The 21,061-nt window shown below is 38.6% G+C and overlaps 1 protein-coding gene across 2 annotated transcripts; it reads left to right on the top strand.

The window, feature by feature from the left end:
• Nucleotides 1–1,367: 1,367 nt before the first annotated feature.
• arhgef33 (Rho guanine nucleotide exchange factor (GEF) 33) lies at nt 1,368–20,770 on the top strand. 2 transcript variants are annotated; one of them, XM_084736624.1, is made up of 17 exons: nt 1,368–1,559; nt 5,612–5,655; nt 8,439–8,603; nt 10,067–10,188; nt 10,512–10,657; nt 10,887–11,009; nt 12,271–12,397; nt 13,674–13,806; nt 16,030–16,137; nt 16,314–16,406; nt 16,656–16,804; nt 16,930–17,019; nt 17,131–17,309; nt 18,307–18,767; nt 18,861–19,085; nt 19,458–19,600; nt 20,214–20,770. In XM_084736624.1, the coding sequence occupies exons 1-17, from the start codon at nt 1,508–1,510 to the stop codon at nt 20,341–20,343; spliced, it is 2,490 nt and encodes an 829-aa protein (XP_084592750.1). In that variant the 5' UTR covers nt 1,368–1,507; the 3' UTR covers nt 20,344–20,770. The 2 variants fall into 2 exon arrangements, with proteins under 2 accessions (XP_084592750.1, XP_084592748.1); XM_084736622.1 differs by having other exon boundaries at nt 8,397–8,603.
• Nucleotides 20,771–21,061: the final 291 nt, after the last annotated feature.

Raw genomic sequence — 21,061 nt, 5'->3', positions numbered from 1 at the left:
TGGGCAATGTTGCCGGCCAGCAGCAGACCCCCTGTGGGGGTCCTGTCGGCAAAGAGTGAGCAATTGTCTCCCCCTTTTTTTTAATGTTCTGCTGCTAGGTAGGGTCTCTCTCACATTAAAAAAAATATATGTAGTTTGGTGATGTTGTGAAATTGTCTGGAATCATGGGAGTCGTTATCTTCACTTTTCATCAACCACCATAGCTAATGAAAATCTATCTGACATGACCCAGGCAAAAATCATGGTCATGAACATGGTAATGTTTAGAAAGTTTTATTCATGTTACACTGTCAGGTTTGCCAATGCAAAAAACCCTCCTGTGTTTTCCCAGAAGTTAAAGTGATTGGCAGCTAGCCCCGTGTTGGAAACTTTTGGAATAACAGAAATACACAGCTTAACAAAATATGTAACATACTTCTAATGTTTTCAGACATTTTAATGTTACGTATTTTAGCTTTAAAGTCTGCAACTTTACTGTTACTGTCACACGCACTGCTTCCATCATCATCATTTCCTGCCACAGAAGGAAGATGTTTTACGCAAAAACTTTGATAAACTCGCTGTACGCTGCCTGCCCAAAACTGAACTTTAAGCTTCCAGGTAAAGACCCTGATATTTTTCCCAGGAGTTGGTGGACATTAATAAACAGAGCTAAAAAGAGACTAAATGTTAGACTTTGATTAATCAAGTCGCTGTAATCACAACTCTGAATGAATGATAATGTTGTCTGTGTCCGCTAGATGTGAAAATCCATCCATCCATCCATTTTCTGTAACCGCTTATTCCCGAATGGTCGCGGGGGGCTGGAGCCTATCTCAGCTGACACTCGACGAGAGGCGGGGTTCACCCTTGGACAAGTGGAGATGTGAAAATGTGTATAATAATATTTTTCTCCCAATAAAGTGATAATATCTAAGTGCTTTAATTACAGCTTGCTGCACTGGTCCCAAGGATCTGGCAAATGAGTGGAACAGAAAAAAGCAGTATAGACACACAAAGTCTACCAACACACACTTTTAAAACCCATCTAGACTTGAAACAGCAGCTACAAACAGGCATTTTTCAGATTTTTTTTTCTACTGTGAAATCTAGAATCAGCGAGTTTCCCTTTTACTCACTGCAATAACTGAGTTTTCCAGTCCAAGTAATGCTGATCAGTGGTGTTGTGTATATCATCCTCATTAGCAGCCAGTCAGGCCTCCTTGAATCTAATGAGTTCGCTACAGTAAGTGGCTGTATGATGAACAAATGTCTCCCTCTCTCCTCCTGATCTTTCCCTTCTGTCCCTCGTCTCTCTGAAGACAAGGGCCTTATTGTGCAAAAGAGAAATCATAGGACTCACATGCTTTGGAGGAGAGAAAGTGAGTGATCACAGCAAAGGACAGGGTTGTTCAGAGGGAAAAGAACAAGACAGGGGAGCGGACTGAAGTCATCTCGAGCTGGATAAGGACTTCGGAATCGGAGAGCTGTGAACTAGACTGGACCAGACCGGAGAGGATACCTGAACATGGAGAATGGCAAAACAGAAACAGAAGACCAGATGGAAGACGTGCCGGAAGGTAAAACAGGTGTCAAAAAACTTGAGCTGTAACTGTTGAACAAATGATCTGAGAGATGGTTCTGGTTTGTGCTCAGGCTGCAACCAATAGTTAGGGTAATTTAGGTGAATTTATTTTTTATTATTTCTTTCACTTCCACTTTTCTAGTTTGTAAAATGTCGATACTGAAAATGATTATTTAATTAACTTAATTATTATTTATTAACAAATTTATTTTACATATAAAACAGAGAAGATTCAGATTTTGTCACACTTGAGGTTCAAATCTCTCTTCTCAGAAGAAGAGTCCAACCTTTGTTTAACATCTTGTGTGAAAATATACATTTGCATAATTTGCAGTGATCTCATGTTCAATGTTCAGTCAAGTTTTATTTTCTTGGATTAGCTGTGGATGATCTGAAATGCAGCAGGTTTTGCCCAACAAAGGATCATCAATTTGAATGATGCTGATTGCTGATGGCAGATGTCACTCTTAATAGGATCAGTTCTTTCTGTAGCTGTTACATTTATTGCATTTTAGCACACACACACACACACACACACAAAAACATTTGCCCCTCCCTCAGTAAGCTACCATGCCACCCAACATCTGAATCTGCAAAGGAACATTTAAAAAAAAAAAAGAGAGAGAATTTCCCCTTCAGGAATTCAGTAGAAAATCGACTCCGACTGATACTGAACTTTGAGGGCCAATACTGAATTATTACAAAAATCCAATAACAACACATAACCTGATATTATTTTTACATAAACACATACAGAACATTCTCAAGCATTTTCGATGTACCATTATTTTCTTTTTCTTTTTCAAAATATGTTCTAAGCAGGTCATTTAATGGTGGATGGTTGAGAAACCATTTAATTGAGACATATTTTATCCTCAGCATTCCTGTGCTGCAATTACTTTTCAACTGTCAGGTGACACATACACTGATACATATATAATGGCCTGACTGATACTGGAATTTCTGGGGGGCAGTTGCCAATATCAGCATTGTTAAGTTGGCTGATTTTGTAATGATCCCTAAATAAATGATGTCTGTCAAACACTTGTGACAAACGTGTTATGGGCGCAGGATATTTTACAGTTTAACAATGAACTTTAATGTCTAAAATGATCTCAAGGCAAAGAAACAATAAACTTTCACTGGTATTTTAATGATTATAAATAAGTCTGAAATAGAAAAAGCCTAAAAAAAAAAAAGAAAAAAGATCAAATTTGCATCAGATGCTATGTATAAAACTAAAAACAGCAACAAAAGCAAATCTGCATCCTGTTGTTTCAAAACTAAAAAAGTTTTCATGTTGGCACATATCAGACAACATATATACAAATACTGACATTAATTGATATGGCTGTGACGGGCCAATATTGGCCAATAATATCAGCTGATAGATATATCTGTCTGGCCTCAACAGATATATCCACACTAAGCTAATATCGATCAATAACATCAGCCCGGCTGATTTATCAGTCTAGCTCTGGTAGAAAGTAAAGAAATGTTGAACCTCATCATTCCAGAAGAAAAGAACAACAGCAGGTTTTAAAAGATTAAACATACAATCTTTAATAAGAGTGTCTGACTACACAACACATGAATCATGCTGAACCCCTTCACATATTAGTGTTTAGTGGATTCCATGTAGACGACAATGTGCCTTGAAATTATTTAACTTTACACTATTAGTTGTATTGTTGTTGCTAAATGAATTTTAATTAACCTGTAGCAGGAACTGCGGGGAACATCACGTGTGTTCCCCAGTACTCCAATTAAAGAACCACGTCCTTTTGTTTTTTCTGTCTAAAAGCTTGAGGTCATTCTGGGACATTATATCTTAATGTTGACAACTTGATGCCAACATTTTCTGGCCTGCAACATCTGAGGCTGAGAACAAAGCCAAGCTGTCAGAGGAAATTTGTCATACTGTATATCCTGCAGACAGAAAGACCCCTTTGTTGTAAACTGTATATCCCTTCTTTTGCTCTTTCACAGTTAAGAAGTATTATGCAGTAAAACTACACGTGGCTCATTGTGCCTGCAGGCCTGAGCAATTACGCATGATAATATATGTTAAGTGCGTATTTCAGATGACCCTTGGAAATGTTGACAGCCGTCTCGACTTCTGACATTCCCACAACAAACAGGCATTGTGCTCTCATACAACCAGTTAATTGTCCCAAACTGCGCTGCAATTAAGAGGAAATCATCATAAATTTGAATCTCATTGTGCAGCACTTTCCTCCAGCAGAATAATCATTGAAAAGCAAAAGAAATCAGAAGAAACTGATACACGATTTCATCAAGAAACACTTCCTGGAGGTGCTTTAATTGCAAAGAAAAAGGGAGATACAGTCACCAAGAATAATAGGAAGATTGACACATAATGAATGAAAGGACACAAAAATGATGTTTGTTTGACACAGTCAGATGAATTTTCTGAGAAGGACTAGCATGTGCAGCACTTTCACATGACTGCTGAAGCCCTCATAAACTTTTCTGTTCCAACCTTGACTACTGTGGCATAAAACATTTGACATGAAGCCTGGTGCAAATGTTTTGACCTCTAATACATCACATGCAGACACACACTCCAGCACAAAGATGACAATTCTGTTCCATGGATAATAATTATAAAGTTCCCATGAAACAGCTAGCAGATTGCTTATTGTTTTGAAATAAGCTGAAGTGCCGAAGTTGGCTTATGGCTTACCAAGCTAACAGCAGTTAACTTCATAAGTAGTAGTTAGCTGCTGAGCCTGGTGCTGTCGCCAACTAATATCAGGTAACAGTTAACAGTTAACAACTTTAGCAACAAGTAAGCTAAAGCCATCTGGCCATAAGGAAACTGCAATTAAATCACTGAGAAGAAGCCGAGGACATCAGACTGGAAACCAGAAAATATTTTCTCCATAAAATATGATCCGGTTTCACCCAAATCAGTGAATAAAGTTATGAAGTTTTGCTTTTCGTGTAGAGAGGTCTGTTCTCTTTGCAACACAGCAGTCCACTCCAGTGAATGGATATATTCGTTCATGCTCAGCTGCATCAGTAGTGAGGAAGCGTTTCATTGGATGCAAAGTTAGTAACGCCCTCAAGTGCAGGATGAGTCATCAACAGTTTCAATTTGTTTTGCAGAAAAAGAAATACTCTGAAATGCCATTAAATATACTCAAGAATATCTACCAAATGACTTTTTTGGGCCAGATTCTGGCATATACATGACTTATAGCACAACATACATGTGGTAAAATTTTGAGTTCATGGTAACTTTAAGACTAATATATTGCAAGTTAGATGGAGACAGCTTTTGGTCTTGTTCAGTTCAGTGCAGATATTAACACCTCTAATAATGGTCACTCTAAAGAGAATATGTTTAAATTTGTATCAATTAATTCATATGATTCACAATGTTTTTTGTTTTTTTTGCTTTAATTAATGGACCAAGAGGTTGTGAAATTGGGTTTCTTGTGACAGTAAGTGAGGGAGCAGCGTTAGTGAGAGCAAAGTTGTGAATCAGAATAATAAAATGTTGTTTTCTGATTGTTTCATGACGGTTTGTGTGTGTGTGTGCAGCTCAGCTCTGCCATTGGACGAACACAGACACAGACCTGCAGCTCTTTATACATCCATGACAGACAGAGAGCAGAGGAGAGAGATGGAAACATTAATGTAACTGTTAGTTGATAAATGCTTTTACAGTCTTGTTCTCACACTCTGTGTTATTCACTGAAGGCTACACACCACAGCAAAATGAGAAAATGCAGGCAAAAGGTCTCTGCAGAAACAGACATCACTACATACTTCTAGTGGGTTTAAAGTGATGATTAAGAAGGATTGTTTTCATGAGTCTATACATTGTTTGTTTTACTTTTTTTTTTTTTTTCAGGAAAGTCAATAATATACCTTTAAACATATCTAATCTATAAATGGACCATCCATTCATGCTTTTTCCTTTCCTGCTAATAAACATAAGCACAAGTAATTATATAAGGGAATCAATCAACATTTTTCATCTGTTGCCTGTGTTTTGTTTTGTTTTTTCTTGTTTAGATCAAGAAGAAAATGTGGAGGAGGCTAACCTGGAGATTGCTCAGGTAATGAAGAACTTTTTTTTTTCACGTAACTTAAGGAACCTTTTGGCCTTCGCCTCATACGGGGTGGATTTAAAAGAGAAATTAACAATGACAGTCAATATGAATGTTTAAATGAACGTTGTTTCATCAGTCAGCTCAGATATGACACAATTGACAAACTAACCTCTTACTTTGATTAGAGGAGAGGGCAAAACCTTTACACTTTATTTCGACTTTTCAAACATTTAAATGCTGTTTATTAGTTTTCGGCAAGACACATCACTACAATATGTCCTCTGTTTTGAACCTGCAGCACTACAACAGATATTATTTCATCTGTAGCTTTAAAGCCACTGATTACTAGTTATGAAACCATCTCAGTTCAATAAGGATGCCTCTTTATGACATACATAAGAAACCAAGACCATCCACGATAAGATCATCTATTTATATATATAGTTGTTCTTAATGGCTGCTTCGGGTCAGATTCTCCGTGAAATCAGATGACACAAGCCCATGTTTATATTTTCATAGGCACAGTTACAGTGATTAGTATGTTAGCCCGCTAAAAGGAAGGATGGACAATTTTAGCTACTATTATGGTGGAAAACTACCGCTTTTGTCCACAGGGGCCAACACAATATGAAGGTTCCTTAAAATAACCCAGGCTCGGTTTATTTGTCTCATCAAATATAAATTACAAATATAAAAAAGCCTTAAGCACAGTGAGTATAAATATCAAAGAAGTGGATGTTAAACTGCAGGACACCAGTTTCTCCTCCTCTGTCCAACAATGTCTGAGGAGAATCAGGCACACACTCACATGACTGGATTCACCTTTGACCTTTCTGTGACTTACGACCCTAATGTTTGCATGAGATCCTGACAGGATTACATATTATATGGTCAAAATCTAACTTTTGCCGTGAAAAATTGAAAAGTAAATGTTATAAGATAGGCTAGCAGCAGGTTAAAATCAGTTTAAGAGCAGAGAGAGGTTAACAAGATCATCCACCGTAAGATCTGCTATTTCTGTATAGTTATTCTTGATGTCTGCCGCCTGGGCGGATTCTCCGTGAAACCAGACGATACGAGCCCGTGTTTACATTTTCCTAAGTGAGTTACAGTGAGTCGTACAAAAAAAAGCAGGGAGATATTTTTATTTAGATGATTCTATTTTTGACCTTATACATTTTGTGGTTATACACACAGCAAAATCAACACAGTTTTTATAGTAGCTTTAAAGTCAAGTAACATGAAACAATTTTTCGCACATTACATTTTCACACCACATGCACTTTGATTAGAAAAGCCTCTTTTCTTTATAGTGTTGCTCTCAAGCTGAGCGAGCACTAATTGTGGCTTTGCTTTTAAGTGACCATTGGAATATCAGCTGTGTTTCCTTTACTTATGTAGTTCATACAGAGGCATCAGTATAAAACTGAGGCAGTTTCATAGCCAGTTAAAACTCCTTGTAGTAGTTTTAAATTTGCATTAGGTCTTATGACATTCAATAAGCACATATCCGCTCATGGCAGAACAAAGGCGAGCAGAAATGCTCACATTACACTAACCGTGTATGACAGAACAAATTAAGTTAAGATGGTTGCATGAATTTTTCAGGAAAAAGCATTGTGCAAGTGTGTGGACCTGATGTATATTAGCATAGAAAAGTTTAGCCTTTTAGCCTGAAGTTTACATTTAGCATACTAGTGGTCACAAACTCAAAAAAGCTGCCAAAAACTAAATGTTATTGTTTTAAAATTGAGTTCTGAATAGGGTTCACTGAGGCTACTAAAGTCTTCATGAACTAATAAATATTTAGTGTGTAAATTACACTATTATTTACTTATTCAAAGGATTCAAAGAAAATTTAGCTAAATTTGCATTTGTTAATTAAATAATGAGATCTTTGAGGAATAAATACTGTGGTGCATCTTAAGCCTACATGTGTAAAGATGTGCAGCAGCACTGTTAACCAGTGATAGCATCAGAAAGGAAGAAGAGAAGGCAAACAGGACAGACGCTCTATTCAGTCTGCTGCCTGATGCCTTTCACATGACAGAGAGAGCGAGCAAGACAGAGATGGAAAGATTGGACGAATGAGAGCTGCTTCAACCCGTGTTATGTTCCCATGAGCTGATTCAGTTATCCCTGCTGAATAAATTCAATCAGCTATGAATGAAAACCAAGGCGAACTGCAGGGGAAAAGGGAGGCAGATAAAGAATCCACTTCTTATTGGATATTATTAAAGAATGAGAATGAGAAATTCCCCCAACGGATGAGAAAATGACCATTTAAAATAAGACATGTATGTAAGAAATGATGATGATGAAGGGGCGAAGAGAGGAAAGTAAAATTAGTATTAGAGCAGTTTTGTTCTCAGTTATAAAAACTACACAAAAAGGACTAAAATTTAGATGCACCAACCACAGAAAAGCTGATGTAAATCTACTCACTACTGAGGAAACACCGAAAAACATCAAAGAAGAAACATTAGAACATTTGAAGCAATCAACAGCCCCAAGACAGGCTAATGAAAAAATTATGACCAACAAAGATTAATTTAATCTAAGATTAGCTCAAATAAGAGTCTCTTTGGTGCAAGAGAATTGAATTTAATCTATTTTTAGAGTAAAAACTATACTGAGGTGTAAAGATAGATTTAAATTTAATCTTTCTTAATTTAAGATAGTTTAAAAGTTGGTGCAAAATAATTTAAAGTTAATTTGTTTTAAAAAATTAATCCTTGTTGGTGCAGCCCAGCCCATACGCTGTGTTCCCATTGCTTCCTGTGATGCAGCTGCAGGGCCTGGTGGCTGAGCTGCGTGAGGGGCTCCATGCTGCCCTGACGGAGCTGTGCGAGCTGCGTCAGAGGGACCAGGGCCTGGAGGAGAAACTCCAGGCCCATCAGACTGACGTCGATGATAAGATAATGGGCCTGAAGAACTCCCTCAACACATTCAAGGTGCTGGAGACGCTACAGAGTGAAAACAAACACACACACACACACACACACACACACACACACACACACACACACACACACACACACACACACACACACACACAGACACACAGTCTATTCTTGGTGAGGAGGAGAGGCCACTGTAACATAATTTGGAACATCTGACTGGAACTCTGTTGAAACTGTAAACTAATTTCATTTATTAGATAGGAAGGCAGCTCCTTCAGACACTCACACTGCTATTCAACAGTAGAGGACATTCTGACAGGCATGGACATCTTCTGTGCAGTCCATGTTGTAAGATCTGTGGAATTTAATTTCTTAGTGTCTGTTACATTTATCTGCACAGACAAAACACACCAACTTCATCTACACACAAAATGGTTATTCATTCATAACATAATGTGTAATATAAAAGGGTCCTCGTTAGATAAAACTTGAAATATAAAAGGGTTCCTGTTTGAACTCCTTGAGTGGGTCTAGGTAAAACCCTTGGAATATAAAAGGCTTCTCAATAGATCCCCCTGAGTGGGTTTTAGATAAAAACCTTGAAATATAAATGGGTTGTCTGTAGAACCTCCAGGGTAGGTTCTAGATAAAAATCCTAGGAGTAAATATAGAGTTCTTGGTGTAATCCTCTTGGTGGATTCTATATGAAACCCTTCAAATATAAACAGGCTCTTAGGAGGACCCCTTGGGTGGGTTCTTGATGGAAACCCTTAGAGCATATGTAGAGTTCTTGGCAGAACTATCTGTGTAGGTGCTCAATGAAACCCTTGTGCTATAAAAAGGGTTCTCATTAGAACACCTTGGCCAGGTCCCTGTTAGCACCCTTAGAGGGTGAAAATGTTTTGGATAGAACCTCAAGACAGGGTTCTTGTTGGAACATTATACCAAAGAAAGGTTCTCTAGACTCTAGAGAACATCTCATAGGGGGTTCTGGACGAAACCTTTATGTTGGATTCTATGCAGAACTCTCTGAAAGGGTTCCAAGTAGAACTTTTATAAAAGAAACCAAAAAGGGTTCTGGAGACAAGCCAAAGAACCGCTTATAATTCTAGTTAGCACCTCTGACTGCATGTGTAATGATTCACACCACAGATGATCCACAACTGGCAAACTGTGATACCAGAGGTATTCTTTTAGTTTAGTTTAGTTATTCTAGTTTTAGTGATATTTTGAATACATTTCCCATAAATCCCATCATTCCTTACTAAATATTTGTTTTACTGAAGAAGTTTTTCATGTTGGATGTGATTTTCCTGTATTTATTCCATCGTCTGACATCATAAAACTATAAAACATTTAGCTCTAGTTGCCCTCTTGTTGGTTTATCCCCAAACTTTTCCTCCAAAATCTGACCGTGTGGCTCACAGTTTAACACACAGCTCAGACACTGACTGTCAGTCTTATCAGTTACAGCAGTTACACTAATGCAGTTTCTTGGTACAATCTGCTTGCAGGAGGAGCTGAATGTGGTGTTGTTCCACATAAAGGACGTGTCCAGCAGACAGAGGGAGGTGCAGAAGAGGATAGAAGTGTTGCAGGCAGAAAACACCAAAGATATATTCTCTGTTCCACACAGGTAGAGCTGAAATAGACTTAGTAAGGATGTACTGTGGATACAGCTTCATCCACAAAAACACATTTAATTATATATCATGTTCCTATTTTGCTTTTTGTGATTATTTATTTGTATAGCTAGAGCATTAGTTAATATTACTTTAATTGTACCTTTTGAATGCCATTAGCAAGGCACAGACTGAAATTATTACAGAGGGGCTTTTGAACTCCTAATACAAATGTTTATTGGTAAGGGGGCAAAAAGATAGACTGTGTTGCGTAACTTGGTAAATAAAAAATATCTTCTTGTACTTCTCCTTCTACTGCTGACTGGTCCAAACGCAGAAAAGGCTCCAAGGCAGATGTGCTAACAGCATCAGGGGATGAACACATCTGCATGCCTAGCCAGTCAGACCTCAGTGTTATTCAACACTTCTTTTCCAGTCTGCCAAACAACGGCTCACCACAGAGGAGCAACACTTCAACACACAGTGAGTCTCTCTGTGTGTGTGTGTCATTCACGTGTTTTTACTCAATAAGATATTTATGTGTGTGTGTATATGTATGTATGTATATATGTATATATATATAAATAAGAGCCATTTAGTCACACTTGTCTCTCTCTCTCTCTCTCTCTCTCTCTCTCCCTCTCTCTCTCTCTCTCTCTCTGTGTGTGTGTGTGTGTGTGTGTGTGTGTGTGTGTGTGTGTGTGTGTTGCAGCCTCCACCTCTGAGAAGGAGGCTCACCAGCAGCAGAGGGCTTGTCAGTCCAAATCTCCAGGGTGGAGTGAGAGGAAGAACAGCAGAGACGACACAGACACACCCAGCAGCCCGACTGAAAACAGTAAGAAATATGTGTTAATGCAACTAGTATTTACTACTACATAAAACTACTATTAGTACTACTGTTGCTAACACGGCTACGAACAGTTTGGTTGCTAATAGGCCTACCACTAAACACACAATAGATGCCCACTTATGAAAAGAATAGTTTGACATTTTGAGAAATACGACTTTTTGCTGTCTTGCCGGAAACAGGGGAATTCAGCTAGCTTGGATCTGTCCAAAGGTAACAAAATACAATACAATATGTAGAACACACAATATGTGACTTATGCTGGTAGGGGTCTATTTCATATTAAAACAATAACAAACAATGTAGTTTGATTATGCCATGATGTGACATTAGGAGACCTTTAGGGGTTTAGGGGTTTTAGGAGACTGGGATTTCACCAGATGAGCAGTTTTTTTAAAAAACTAGTCAACATTCACTTAAATAGTTTGGGAGACACTGCAAAACAAAATCTGACCTTTAGTCAGAACGAAGGTGAGTAGATAATGACAAAATTATAAAATACAATATTTTTAGGTGAACTACCCCTTTAAGATTGCCAGGCAACCAGTAAAGGTCCCCAGGAAGTCACTATGCCCAGTCAGGATGAAGTAACTGTAAAACCACAAATCATTTCAAAAGCATTATTTTGTGTTTAGATTAAACACAAGATGTCATGTGTTATTCAGCTTTAGAGCTGCTGCTAGGTGGATATGTTACCTTTGGACTGTCAGTTTCCACTTGTTTCTGATCTTTATGCTAAGCTAAGCTAAATGTATGTAGCTGCAAATTGAATGGAGAGATATGAAAGTAGTATCAATCTTCTCATCTAACTCTTGGCAAAAAAAAAGAGAATGACGAAATTTCCCAAAATGTCCAACTTTGTCTTTAATTTTTACATGGTTTAAGACTGTACCTGACAGGAAATACTGTACATTGGGCAAAATCATAGTTTTAGCCAACACAGTCAAGATCACAGTCCAAAGCCCTTAAAACAGCCCCTCCAAAAATCACATATTCTGTTTGAAATCTAATATCTAGGGGTAAAACTGAACTTGCCATCTGCTGTTTGCTGGTCTTTGATTCCAGATGATGTCAATTTTTAAGTCATCATCAGGCCCCAAAGACCAGCCATAGCAGAGGGCTGGATCAGTTCAGCGCTGAGCACCACTAGATGCCAGGCCTTTACAGTCTGAAGAGAAAGAATAAGAAGACCATATGACTTATCTGTAACTCCGTACAGTTTAAACTTATATTGTGTTTGTGTGTGCAGATAAGAGACAGAGAGTGGCTCTGGAGCTGCTGGAGTCAGAGAGAGTTTATGTGTCCCACCTGTCTCTGTTACTGAAGGCCAACATCTCCTTTAATGGATCAGAAGCTATCGCTTCCAAAGACAAACGGTAAACCTATGGACACACAAAGACAACTGTGCTACAGACAGTCAGTATCTCCAAATCTTAAACATAATGAAAATTCAACAAAAGTAGGTAAGGAGGTAATTTAATAAGATGGAGGCATTTAAACTTTCTAGAAAGGAGGGTGCATGCACAAACTATGGAAACAAAGAATGACCCAGACATCACCAACCTTATCTGATGTAGAAATATCTCTTTGATGACATTATGAGCAATAAACGTATTAAATATCACAGACTACAGTCATTTCTCTTTGTCCCTCTTACTCATATCCACATAAACACACCACCCACATACACACACTCAGACTTTATTCTAGGAGTGGCTACTGATCTAATTTGAGAGCTCACGGTGAGGGAAGGACAGGAAATAAACTAATTAAATAAAAGCAGGTCATAAACACCAGTGAGACAGAGAGGATACTCTTTTAAAAAAGACTCAACACAGCTTGCTAATGTAATCACTGCTTAGCTTCAGAACACGTGTTCCCAATGTCCAGAAGCACCAATGAAAAGGTGCAAACGTGGGATTCAATTGTATTTATAAATAATTTCATTTGTTTTAAGCTGATTTAACTTCTGCCAGATGTGTGTCACATAAGATGGCTCAATAATTGTAAGAAAGTTCAGTATATTAGGCCCACATGAAACTACAAATATGAAGGATGTTTGCAATTACTTCTGTATATGAGCCGGTTCTGGGAGCTGAAAATGCACCCTTACTTGTTTTTTCCAGTCTTCTCTTTTCCACAGCCGTACCAGATTCCATGTAATAATTTACTGCATGCACAAATAATTGTAAATAAATTCACTGCAACAGATTAGTACCACATGTGAGTTTAAAGTCAGAATTCTGAGAGAAAATGTCAGAATTCTAAGTCTAAAGTGACTTTAAAATCAGAACTCTAACATTAAATTCAGGACTCAAACATTTTTTTCATGTGGCACCTCTCTGAAGTCTGACTTTTTTCTTAGAATTCTCACTTTTTTCTCAGAAATCTGACTTTAAACCCAGGATTCTTACTTTTTTCTCAGAATCCTGACTTTAAACTCAAGACTAAAAATCTTCACGTGCCTCTAATCCTCCTCCATAAATAAAACCATATTTCATCAAAGCTGGAAAAAAGGGAAAAAAAACATTTTAGCTGAGTGAAAAAATGACTTAAACGTGCTTTTAAAATGTACATGTTGGTTCTGATGTGATTTATATAAGATCATTATTTTATCCTTTCATGCCTTCTTCTCTTTCTCACCATCTTTAGTCCATTTCCCAGCTCTCTGAGGTTTCTGATCCAGCAGCACCTTGAGCTCCTCCATACTCTCCAGGAACGTGTGCTCAAATGCCAGTGGCAAGGCATCATGGGGGATGTGTTTATGAGGCTCACCAGCAAAGAGGTAGACCGCAAGCAGAAATTTGAATCCAGTATGAGTATTTTTTTTTTTATGAACTACCAAGCATTTTACTGTATGTCTTTCACCATTTTTTGTAGGGTCAAATCTTGGCATCTCCTTTTCTACCTGACATTGGATTCAATTTTTTTAAGTGCTAAGTCTCCAAACTGTGCTCTGATGCCACATAGGGGCATTTCACCAGATGGATATTTCTCCTATAACATTTCTGTAGATGTGGACATGTCAAGATGTTTTTCAGGTGTTAAAAGGCTGTTCTGTTGATGTATTTGATATGAGTGTCAAAACAGAAGGTGGAGTCAAGAGTTACAGTATGGATTATTTTTTTTTACCTCAGTAACAGAGAATGAAGGATAGCATGGGAAAGGAGGGATGTGGGAGATCTAAAACTGCTAATAGAAAGAAAATTGTTTTCCAGCTGTAAGGTAGGACAAAAACCATGATAGTGGAATTCCATTGATAGGCCACTGATATGAACTAAATACCTTTAAAATCTTTAATTTCCCAATAAACTTGACCAGTCTTGCATTTGCAACAGCTGATTTAATTTCTTTTCACTGTGTTTTTTATTTATGTAATATTTTGGCTACTGGACAAAATATTAAAAAGGAATCATTTGGTATAATGCAATTCAATACAAGGCCACCACCACCACCACAAACCACAGCCTCCAAAATGACCATCAGCAGTTTGTTAATCTTGAAATCTCTGATATGTGGTATTTCTATGGACATTTTAACAACCACATTTTAACAGCCAAATACAAAAGATCCAGGCCTCTAGTTTATTCACTTGTAAATTAAATCTGGACATTCACAATGCACAGTGCTGTTCAAGGCTAGTTAATATGGAGGGGTCAAAAGGTTTGGTCTTGTGACTGCCCATTTATAATGAATCTGAATCGCTTTGGCAGCCATGACGGAAATTAAAATGAAATGTCAAATTCCAGCAGAGCCACCCTGAGAACTGAATTACAGATGCAGCACAAAGACAGTGATGCTTGTTATCACTGTACAATGACAAAATGACAATTCTCTGAATCCTCCCACAAGTATTCTATTCTAGACACTGAATTGTGATGCATATGTAATGGTTTTACATCTAAAAATAATATTTCTATTAAAAACCCTGTGAGTGCACTTCAGGACTTCCTTTCCATTTGAGGGAACTAAAATTAGGAAGTAAATTTGCCGTAATAATGTCAATAGCGTATAAAATATTCCAGGGAAGTATTAAAAATCTTTGTTGAAAGTATAAAAATGGTCTATTATGATTTGTAATGTTAGTGGCAGCCAAACCGAGCTGAAAGCCAAAAGCAGACACAATACACTGAAGTTAAGGAGTCTATAGTATTAAAGCCTATATGTGGCTAATCTGCTCTGAGTGACTGGGAGGAAATGCAATAATTGGTTTGAACACCTATTCATTTAGAAAAAAACTAAGTCAGGCTCACAGTGCATTATGGGTCCTCACTCACTGATAGTCTGAGAGCTTAAGGAACGAAAAATAGCAAGAATTAAAGAAACAAGGAAAGTAAAGCGTCTAAATATAAACTCATATCATTATGCTCTTTTTAGTCAGTTTTTGCTTGAAAATGTTCATAAGCATTTTTATTTGTTTAGTTTGTTGTATATGTTTATATCTAATGTGAATTAGTGGGAGGCCTGCAAATTATACCAGTATAACATTTTTATCATCCCATGTACATTTGCTTATGTACAGTGTTGAATTTTACCATGTAATTGTTATTAAAAATATTATTTGGTATAATTATTTGATATATTACCAAAATGCCTTCAGTTTCCTCTAAGGGTCATTGTAACTGATAATAATAATAATAATAATAATTGTATAATATTGTATACCATATACCATGATATTTTTTGAGATAGTTCTTGTAGAATGAAAATCTCACACCGTTGCACCTCTCGTGAGGTTTCTGAAAGTATTTTACCTCAGCAGAGCACATATCATGAATAAATGGGTGATTTTTTTTTAACTCAGAAAAATGTAAATGCTTAATTTAAACAATGGCTTGTTTTGTGTTTGTCAAAGTGTTTTTTCTATCCAAAACCAGGGCCTTTATCAGGTCTGATCAGTCACAACAGACTGACAGTGAAGTGAGGAGAGGACGTGGATGATGTGTGTGGATGATACATGAACACACACATACAGACACAGACAGCATCTCTTTCTGTCTCCTTACAGAGTGATTTCTTGGACTATTATGTGTCGTACCTGAAGGAGCTCCCAGACTGTCTGTCAGTCGTCACCATGCTTGCCTCCAGCTCCATGAAATCTTCTGCCTTCCTGGAGGTAACATAAAAGGATAAGGCTGATATGGGATAATGATACTGAATAGTATAAGAGAATGTGACATGACATGATTTCATTGCTTATACCTGCTGTTCTAACTGCTTTTGTTCCTCCATCCTGATTGGTTGACCTGTGGTGCTCTTTTGCTCCGACTGGCCGCACTGGGCTTCTTTCAGATCGACATAACGGGCGACGAATCCAAACCCTCCCTCCACACTCTGCTCCTTCAACCAGTTCAGAGGATCCCTGAGTACCTGCTGCTGCTGCAGGTTAGATTGCCACACGCACTTCAAACTATATAATAATAATTTCAGTTAAAAGGGTTTACCATGTCAATTTAAGATCAAACCTCAGAGCACATTTTATACATATTTGACTTTGCTGTTTTAAAAGGACAGCTTGGAATCACCAGAGTCACACAATAAAACAAACAAACTTACAGGTGGAGAATAAACCGAAAATAGCAACTGCTCAGAGATGTGCAAACATGAATAAGTTATATATCTGTGTGTGTTCAGGGGTTGCTGAGGCAGACAGAGGCAGAGCACCCAGACTACTACCTGCTGCTGGTGTGCATCCAGCAGCTGAGGTCCTTCACAGCTCAGTACCAACACCTCCTCCAGCACAACCAGGAGCTTCTGTTGCACAACCGCAAGGAGGTGAAAAGGTCAGGATTACTACACCAAACAAAAAAATAACATGACATGCATGCTTAAGAGGTAAAAACAAGACACATTCTCAGTATTTAAACCTGGCAAAATAAGGTAAAGCATTGCTCTGTGTCCCCTGCAGGTCTACCATGAAACAGCTGTTGAAGACAGTGGAAAGTGGGATTCAAGCTAATAACATTAGCTCACCGTACGCTAGCAGTAGTGCCATGCTGTGAGTGTTTTTACATTTTTAGCTATCTATATAACTTTGTCTGTCTTATTTGTTGCAAACAAGGTAAGGATATTAATGAATCAGCTTGTTTGAATGATCTATCCCTCACAGAGAACATGCAAACCAGGTGAAGCGCAGCAAGCAGCGTCTTCTGGAGCAGATCCAATCTCATCGTTTCCAGGAATGGGATCGGGACCAGGATCCAGAAACTCACTGTTACAGCACAGAGTGGCCCTCCCAGCTCCCGTTCTTCAGCCCCGACCTGGACTCACAGAACCACAAACCAGCAGGTCTGTGGTCACATAAGCTTCTAAATGTTGTAACTGATGATCTGTGGTTCTGTGGTTTTTGATTCACTAGACATTATACTTTGGGGCCAGACATGAATGTTATGAGTTTTATGAGGTTTTTCTTGGGAGGCTTCAGTAGGCTTCAAATTAAATGCTTGTTGGATTGTCAAACACTGCTGGAAAACCAATTCTGTAGCTTTCTGAAACTCATAATCCAACCAGCAGACCCACTGAAAGCCGTTGTGATGGATGAGGCCAGTACCACATTGTCTTGCATGAGCATTAACAAAGCTATACCCAGGGATTTGCCAGGCATCAGAGGCAGGAAAGTAGGAAGGATTTGAACCCCTCATTCAAGCTCTGTCTTTTCATTTTTCACAAAACTACTTCCATCGCTTTGTATGATTCATTGTACTTCGACTATGATGACAGGCTTTTTGCTCAGCATTGAAGTATGGAAATTTAGAGCAATTACAAACACTCTGCCTTTAGATGTGTTACAACAACACTTCATACAACTTTGTTTGAAGCATAATGAATCCCTCTGAGTAGCACACCTGTATGATTGACATCTAAAGGTTTAACCTTGATCTGATAAAGGAAGATCTGCTTAGTCTTACAGACTGAAAAGAAATAGGTAATGGATAGAATTTAAAAAAGTCTTATACCAAAGTCTAACCACCAGTGAAATCAGACATTATCTGGTAAATGTTAAGAACCTCACTCAAATCATGAATTCCTTAAGTCCAGGGTTACAGGCCTCAATGTCCTGGTGCAACAAGACTGGGTACTCTGTGCATCTTGGCACCCAGGTACAGTATCTGTCCCATGTACGTGAAGCTTCTCAGTCATCCAGGTAATGGTATTCTCAAGGAGATGTCACTTTGTGTATCCCATGTAGGGATTCTTCAGAAACAGACATGCAACCCATGTCACTTAAATGCTTTTTGGTCAATTGCACCATCAGTCAACCAGTCCACCAACCTTTGGCTTTCAGGTCTTGGCAGCATTCCAGAGAGTGAGACATCTGAGAGGTCCATGTCGTGTCAGCATCAACTGTCCCCAAGACCTGCAGACTTTCGTCAGGTTCAACCGGGCTCTGCTCTGGCCGACGCCCTTGGGGAGTTCCTTCTTCCTCCAGACCCACCAGGGATGGAGAGCCTGTATGAAGAGGAGGGAGGCGCCTTTCATGATGTCACGATGTTCGATCGCTGCTCTTCTGCCTCTTCAGATTCCTCCATTGACATTGCCTTCGTGAAGTGCCCCAAGGCGCCCTCAGCATCGCATCATGCAATGGCAGCGAATGTGTCAACAACCCGTGATGTCTTTGGAAATGGTAGAAGTCAGGGTAATGGTTACAGCAAACTGCCAAACCGAGGGTGTGTCTCTCCGGATGAAGCTGTCATGATGCGCCGCAATCTGCATCGCCCCCTTCAGGCCAGCCAGCGTAAGAGCAAGGTGAGCTTATTTGTGCTTATGTACGTACAGAGATCTCCAACTTAATTTTTACATGTATGAATAAACATAACGTACATCTTCTCTGCTGTCTAGTCACTGAATGGCCTTCAGATGGACAACACGGTGAGTGGTCTTGATGGTGCTCCTCTATCAGACCATGTCCATAGGGTTGGACTGGGCAGCCATGCCAAGCTGGAGCGCCAGGGCAGTAGGGGCAGCAAAGGGTGTCCCACCCCACTGCAGAAGGTCCACAGCCCCCTGGTGAACAGAGTGGACACCGACAAACAGAGCGATGACCTGCATGGGCTGCTCAGCATTGTGGGTTTCATCAAAGATGTGAACAAATTAATATGTCTCTTCATTAATCTGTCTATATGGACAATTATTTTAAATCAACACTCTTACCCAAAGTGATAGGGATTCACTTACTTGTATAGAGAAACCTTGGAAGGTCACAAAACTGCTGATTCTCACGAGAAGAAAATCAGCATAGTGCATTAGACACTGACAGATCTCTCTCCCACTTTGTTTTAAACCCAACAGCAACCTTTAAAATTGAACAATGCCCTTAATCCTTTTTTCAGCCATACATATTGCCATCATAGTCTTCTGGAGACAGGAAAACTATGAATGATATCAAAAGTAGTAACACAATAACTGAAGTAATTACATTGTGTCCAATCCCACCAGGACTCTGGCTTCCAATCGTGGGGGGAGGAGTCAAAGTGGAGGACTGGCGGAGAGAAGAATAATCACACCCCCTTCAGTGAAAGAAGTCGGAAGCAAGACAAAGGAGGCTTCAGGAGCTCTTTCAAGAAACTCTTCAAGAAGAAGTAAGAATAATAATTTAACATGAAAATACGCACAGAGATATTCCTCTCACTATGGCTGCTTTGACTGAAAGAGAGCAAATGAATCAATGCTTCCGAAGGTCCGCCCCTTTTTTGCTGTGTGCTCCAATAACAGCTGAGCAAGCAGGGTAACTGGTGGAACCTCAAGTCAACGTTCTCCTTTCCTGTTTTCTGTACTTGCTATGTGTTAAGATTCATCTGTGTTGAAAAGAAAACCAAATTTTGAGATCTAGAACTTTTCACACCTAAAATGTGCTAATGTTAGCAAAATGCTTACTAACTAGATAGCTAACTATTGAGGAAAGTCAGCTGCCTAGTTTGCTAGCCTTTTGATATACAGCATAGGTTCCAAAAAAAAAAAAAAAAGGTCAGTTCTCTCAAGAATTTCTGAGAGATGGTAAGAGGAGGGAAAGACTGAAATAAAGGTAACTCTGACATGTTAATAAAGCCACATACTAAGATAAGTTTAGCCTTCAAAAGCCGCATCGTTTTACATCAAAGTTTGTGGAAAATGCATCAACCTTTAGAAATACTTTTGAAAATACTACCACTGACATGGAGGAATCAAGTTTAACCCTGCTCCTTGTTCTTGCAGGAGCGGTGATGAGAAGAAGGAGAAAGGAGACGAGAAAACACCAGAAAACCAAAACAACGGCGAGCATGAAACACCAGGGAAAAATTCCAAACTGGTACATCTGGAGATAAACCGTGGCACAGCTGTATAACACCATTCTATCACAGACACAAACTGTCACAGACTGATCACATATAAAGTGTTAACACATGCATGTTTAAGCATACATACAAACCAAAGAGCTACAACATGTTTTTTATATGTACAACTGTTATATAAATGCTGTAATATAAACAGGTATAAACCATTTAGCTAAGCAACTTTTCTTTTCATCATTTCCATGTGTAAATGTGGTATTTATTTGAATGACACACTTCTCCCCCATGCTAAAACAGCACTGATGGTTGAATTATTCCTCATGTTTTGTACAGTATCACTTGTCCACACAAAAAATGGCACAGGAGGTTGAGGTAAAAATGTGCCTTAGGTTGCATTTGTTTAGAGTCAGTTTAGGTTAAATATGACAGAAGGTAAAAGTACAGTTAAAGGTGCAGGTATATGACATTTACCTCCTCTAGAGGTCACGATAGACCATCAGCATCTCAGACCCAGAACAAATGCATGCTTTGATTCGTCCGTCAGTCATTAGATCAGTCAAGTTGAGGAAAGTCATCTTTTCAAATTACGACTGTCTGATTTTATTTTGTTTTCCTTTGTGCTCTTTTTGCGTCTGGACCCAAACTTTCGAATCTGTGCAAACCTCTTCTTAATTGTTAAAAGTTGTATATTGACAGGTGAGCCCCTCTTTGGATTTCTCTATGGGAAATAGCAAATTTTCTGAACATGTAGTGGTCCTAAATGTAACTATT

The sequence above is a fragment of the Lutjanus erythropterus genome, chromosome 14 (genome assembly GCF_056507025.1).
Source record: "Lutjanus erythropterus isolate fLutEry1 chromosome 14, fLutEry1.hap2, whole genome shotgun sequence".
Classification (NCBI taxonomy): Eukaryota; Metazoa; Chordata; class Actinopteri; order Lutjaniformes; family Lutjanidae; genus Lutjanus; species Lutjanus erythropterus.
The sequence above is the reverse complement of the archived record's forward strand: the minus strand, read 5'-3'. Positions and strand labels throughout refer to the sequence as shown.

Coding starts and splice junctions, on each gene's coding strand:
- arhgef33 (XM_084736622.1), top strand. CDS start 1,508: ATGGAGAATGGCAAAACAGAAACAGAAGACCAGATGGAAGACGTGCCG. Junction 11,010..12,270: donor CAGCAGCCCGACTGAAAACA/GTAAGAAATATG, acceptor TTGTGTGTGCAG/ATAAGAGACAGAGAGTGGCT. Junction 19,601..20,213: donor AAGAAACTCTTCAAGAAGAA/GTAAGAATAATA, acceptor TTGTTCTTGCAG/GAGCGGTGATGAGAAGAAGG.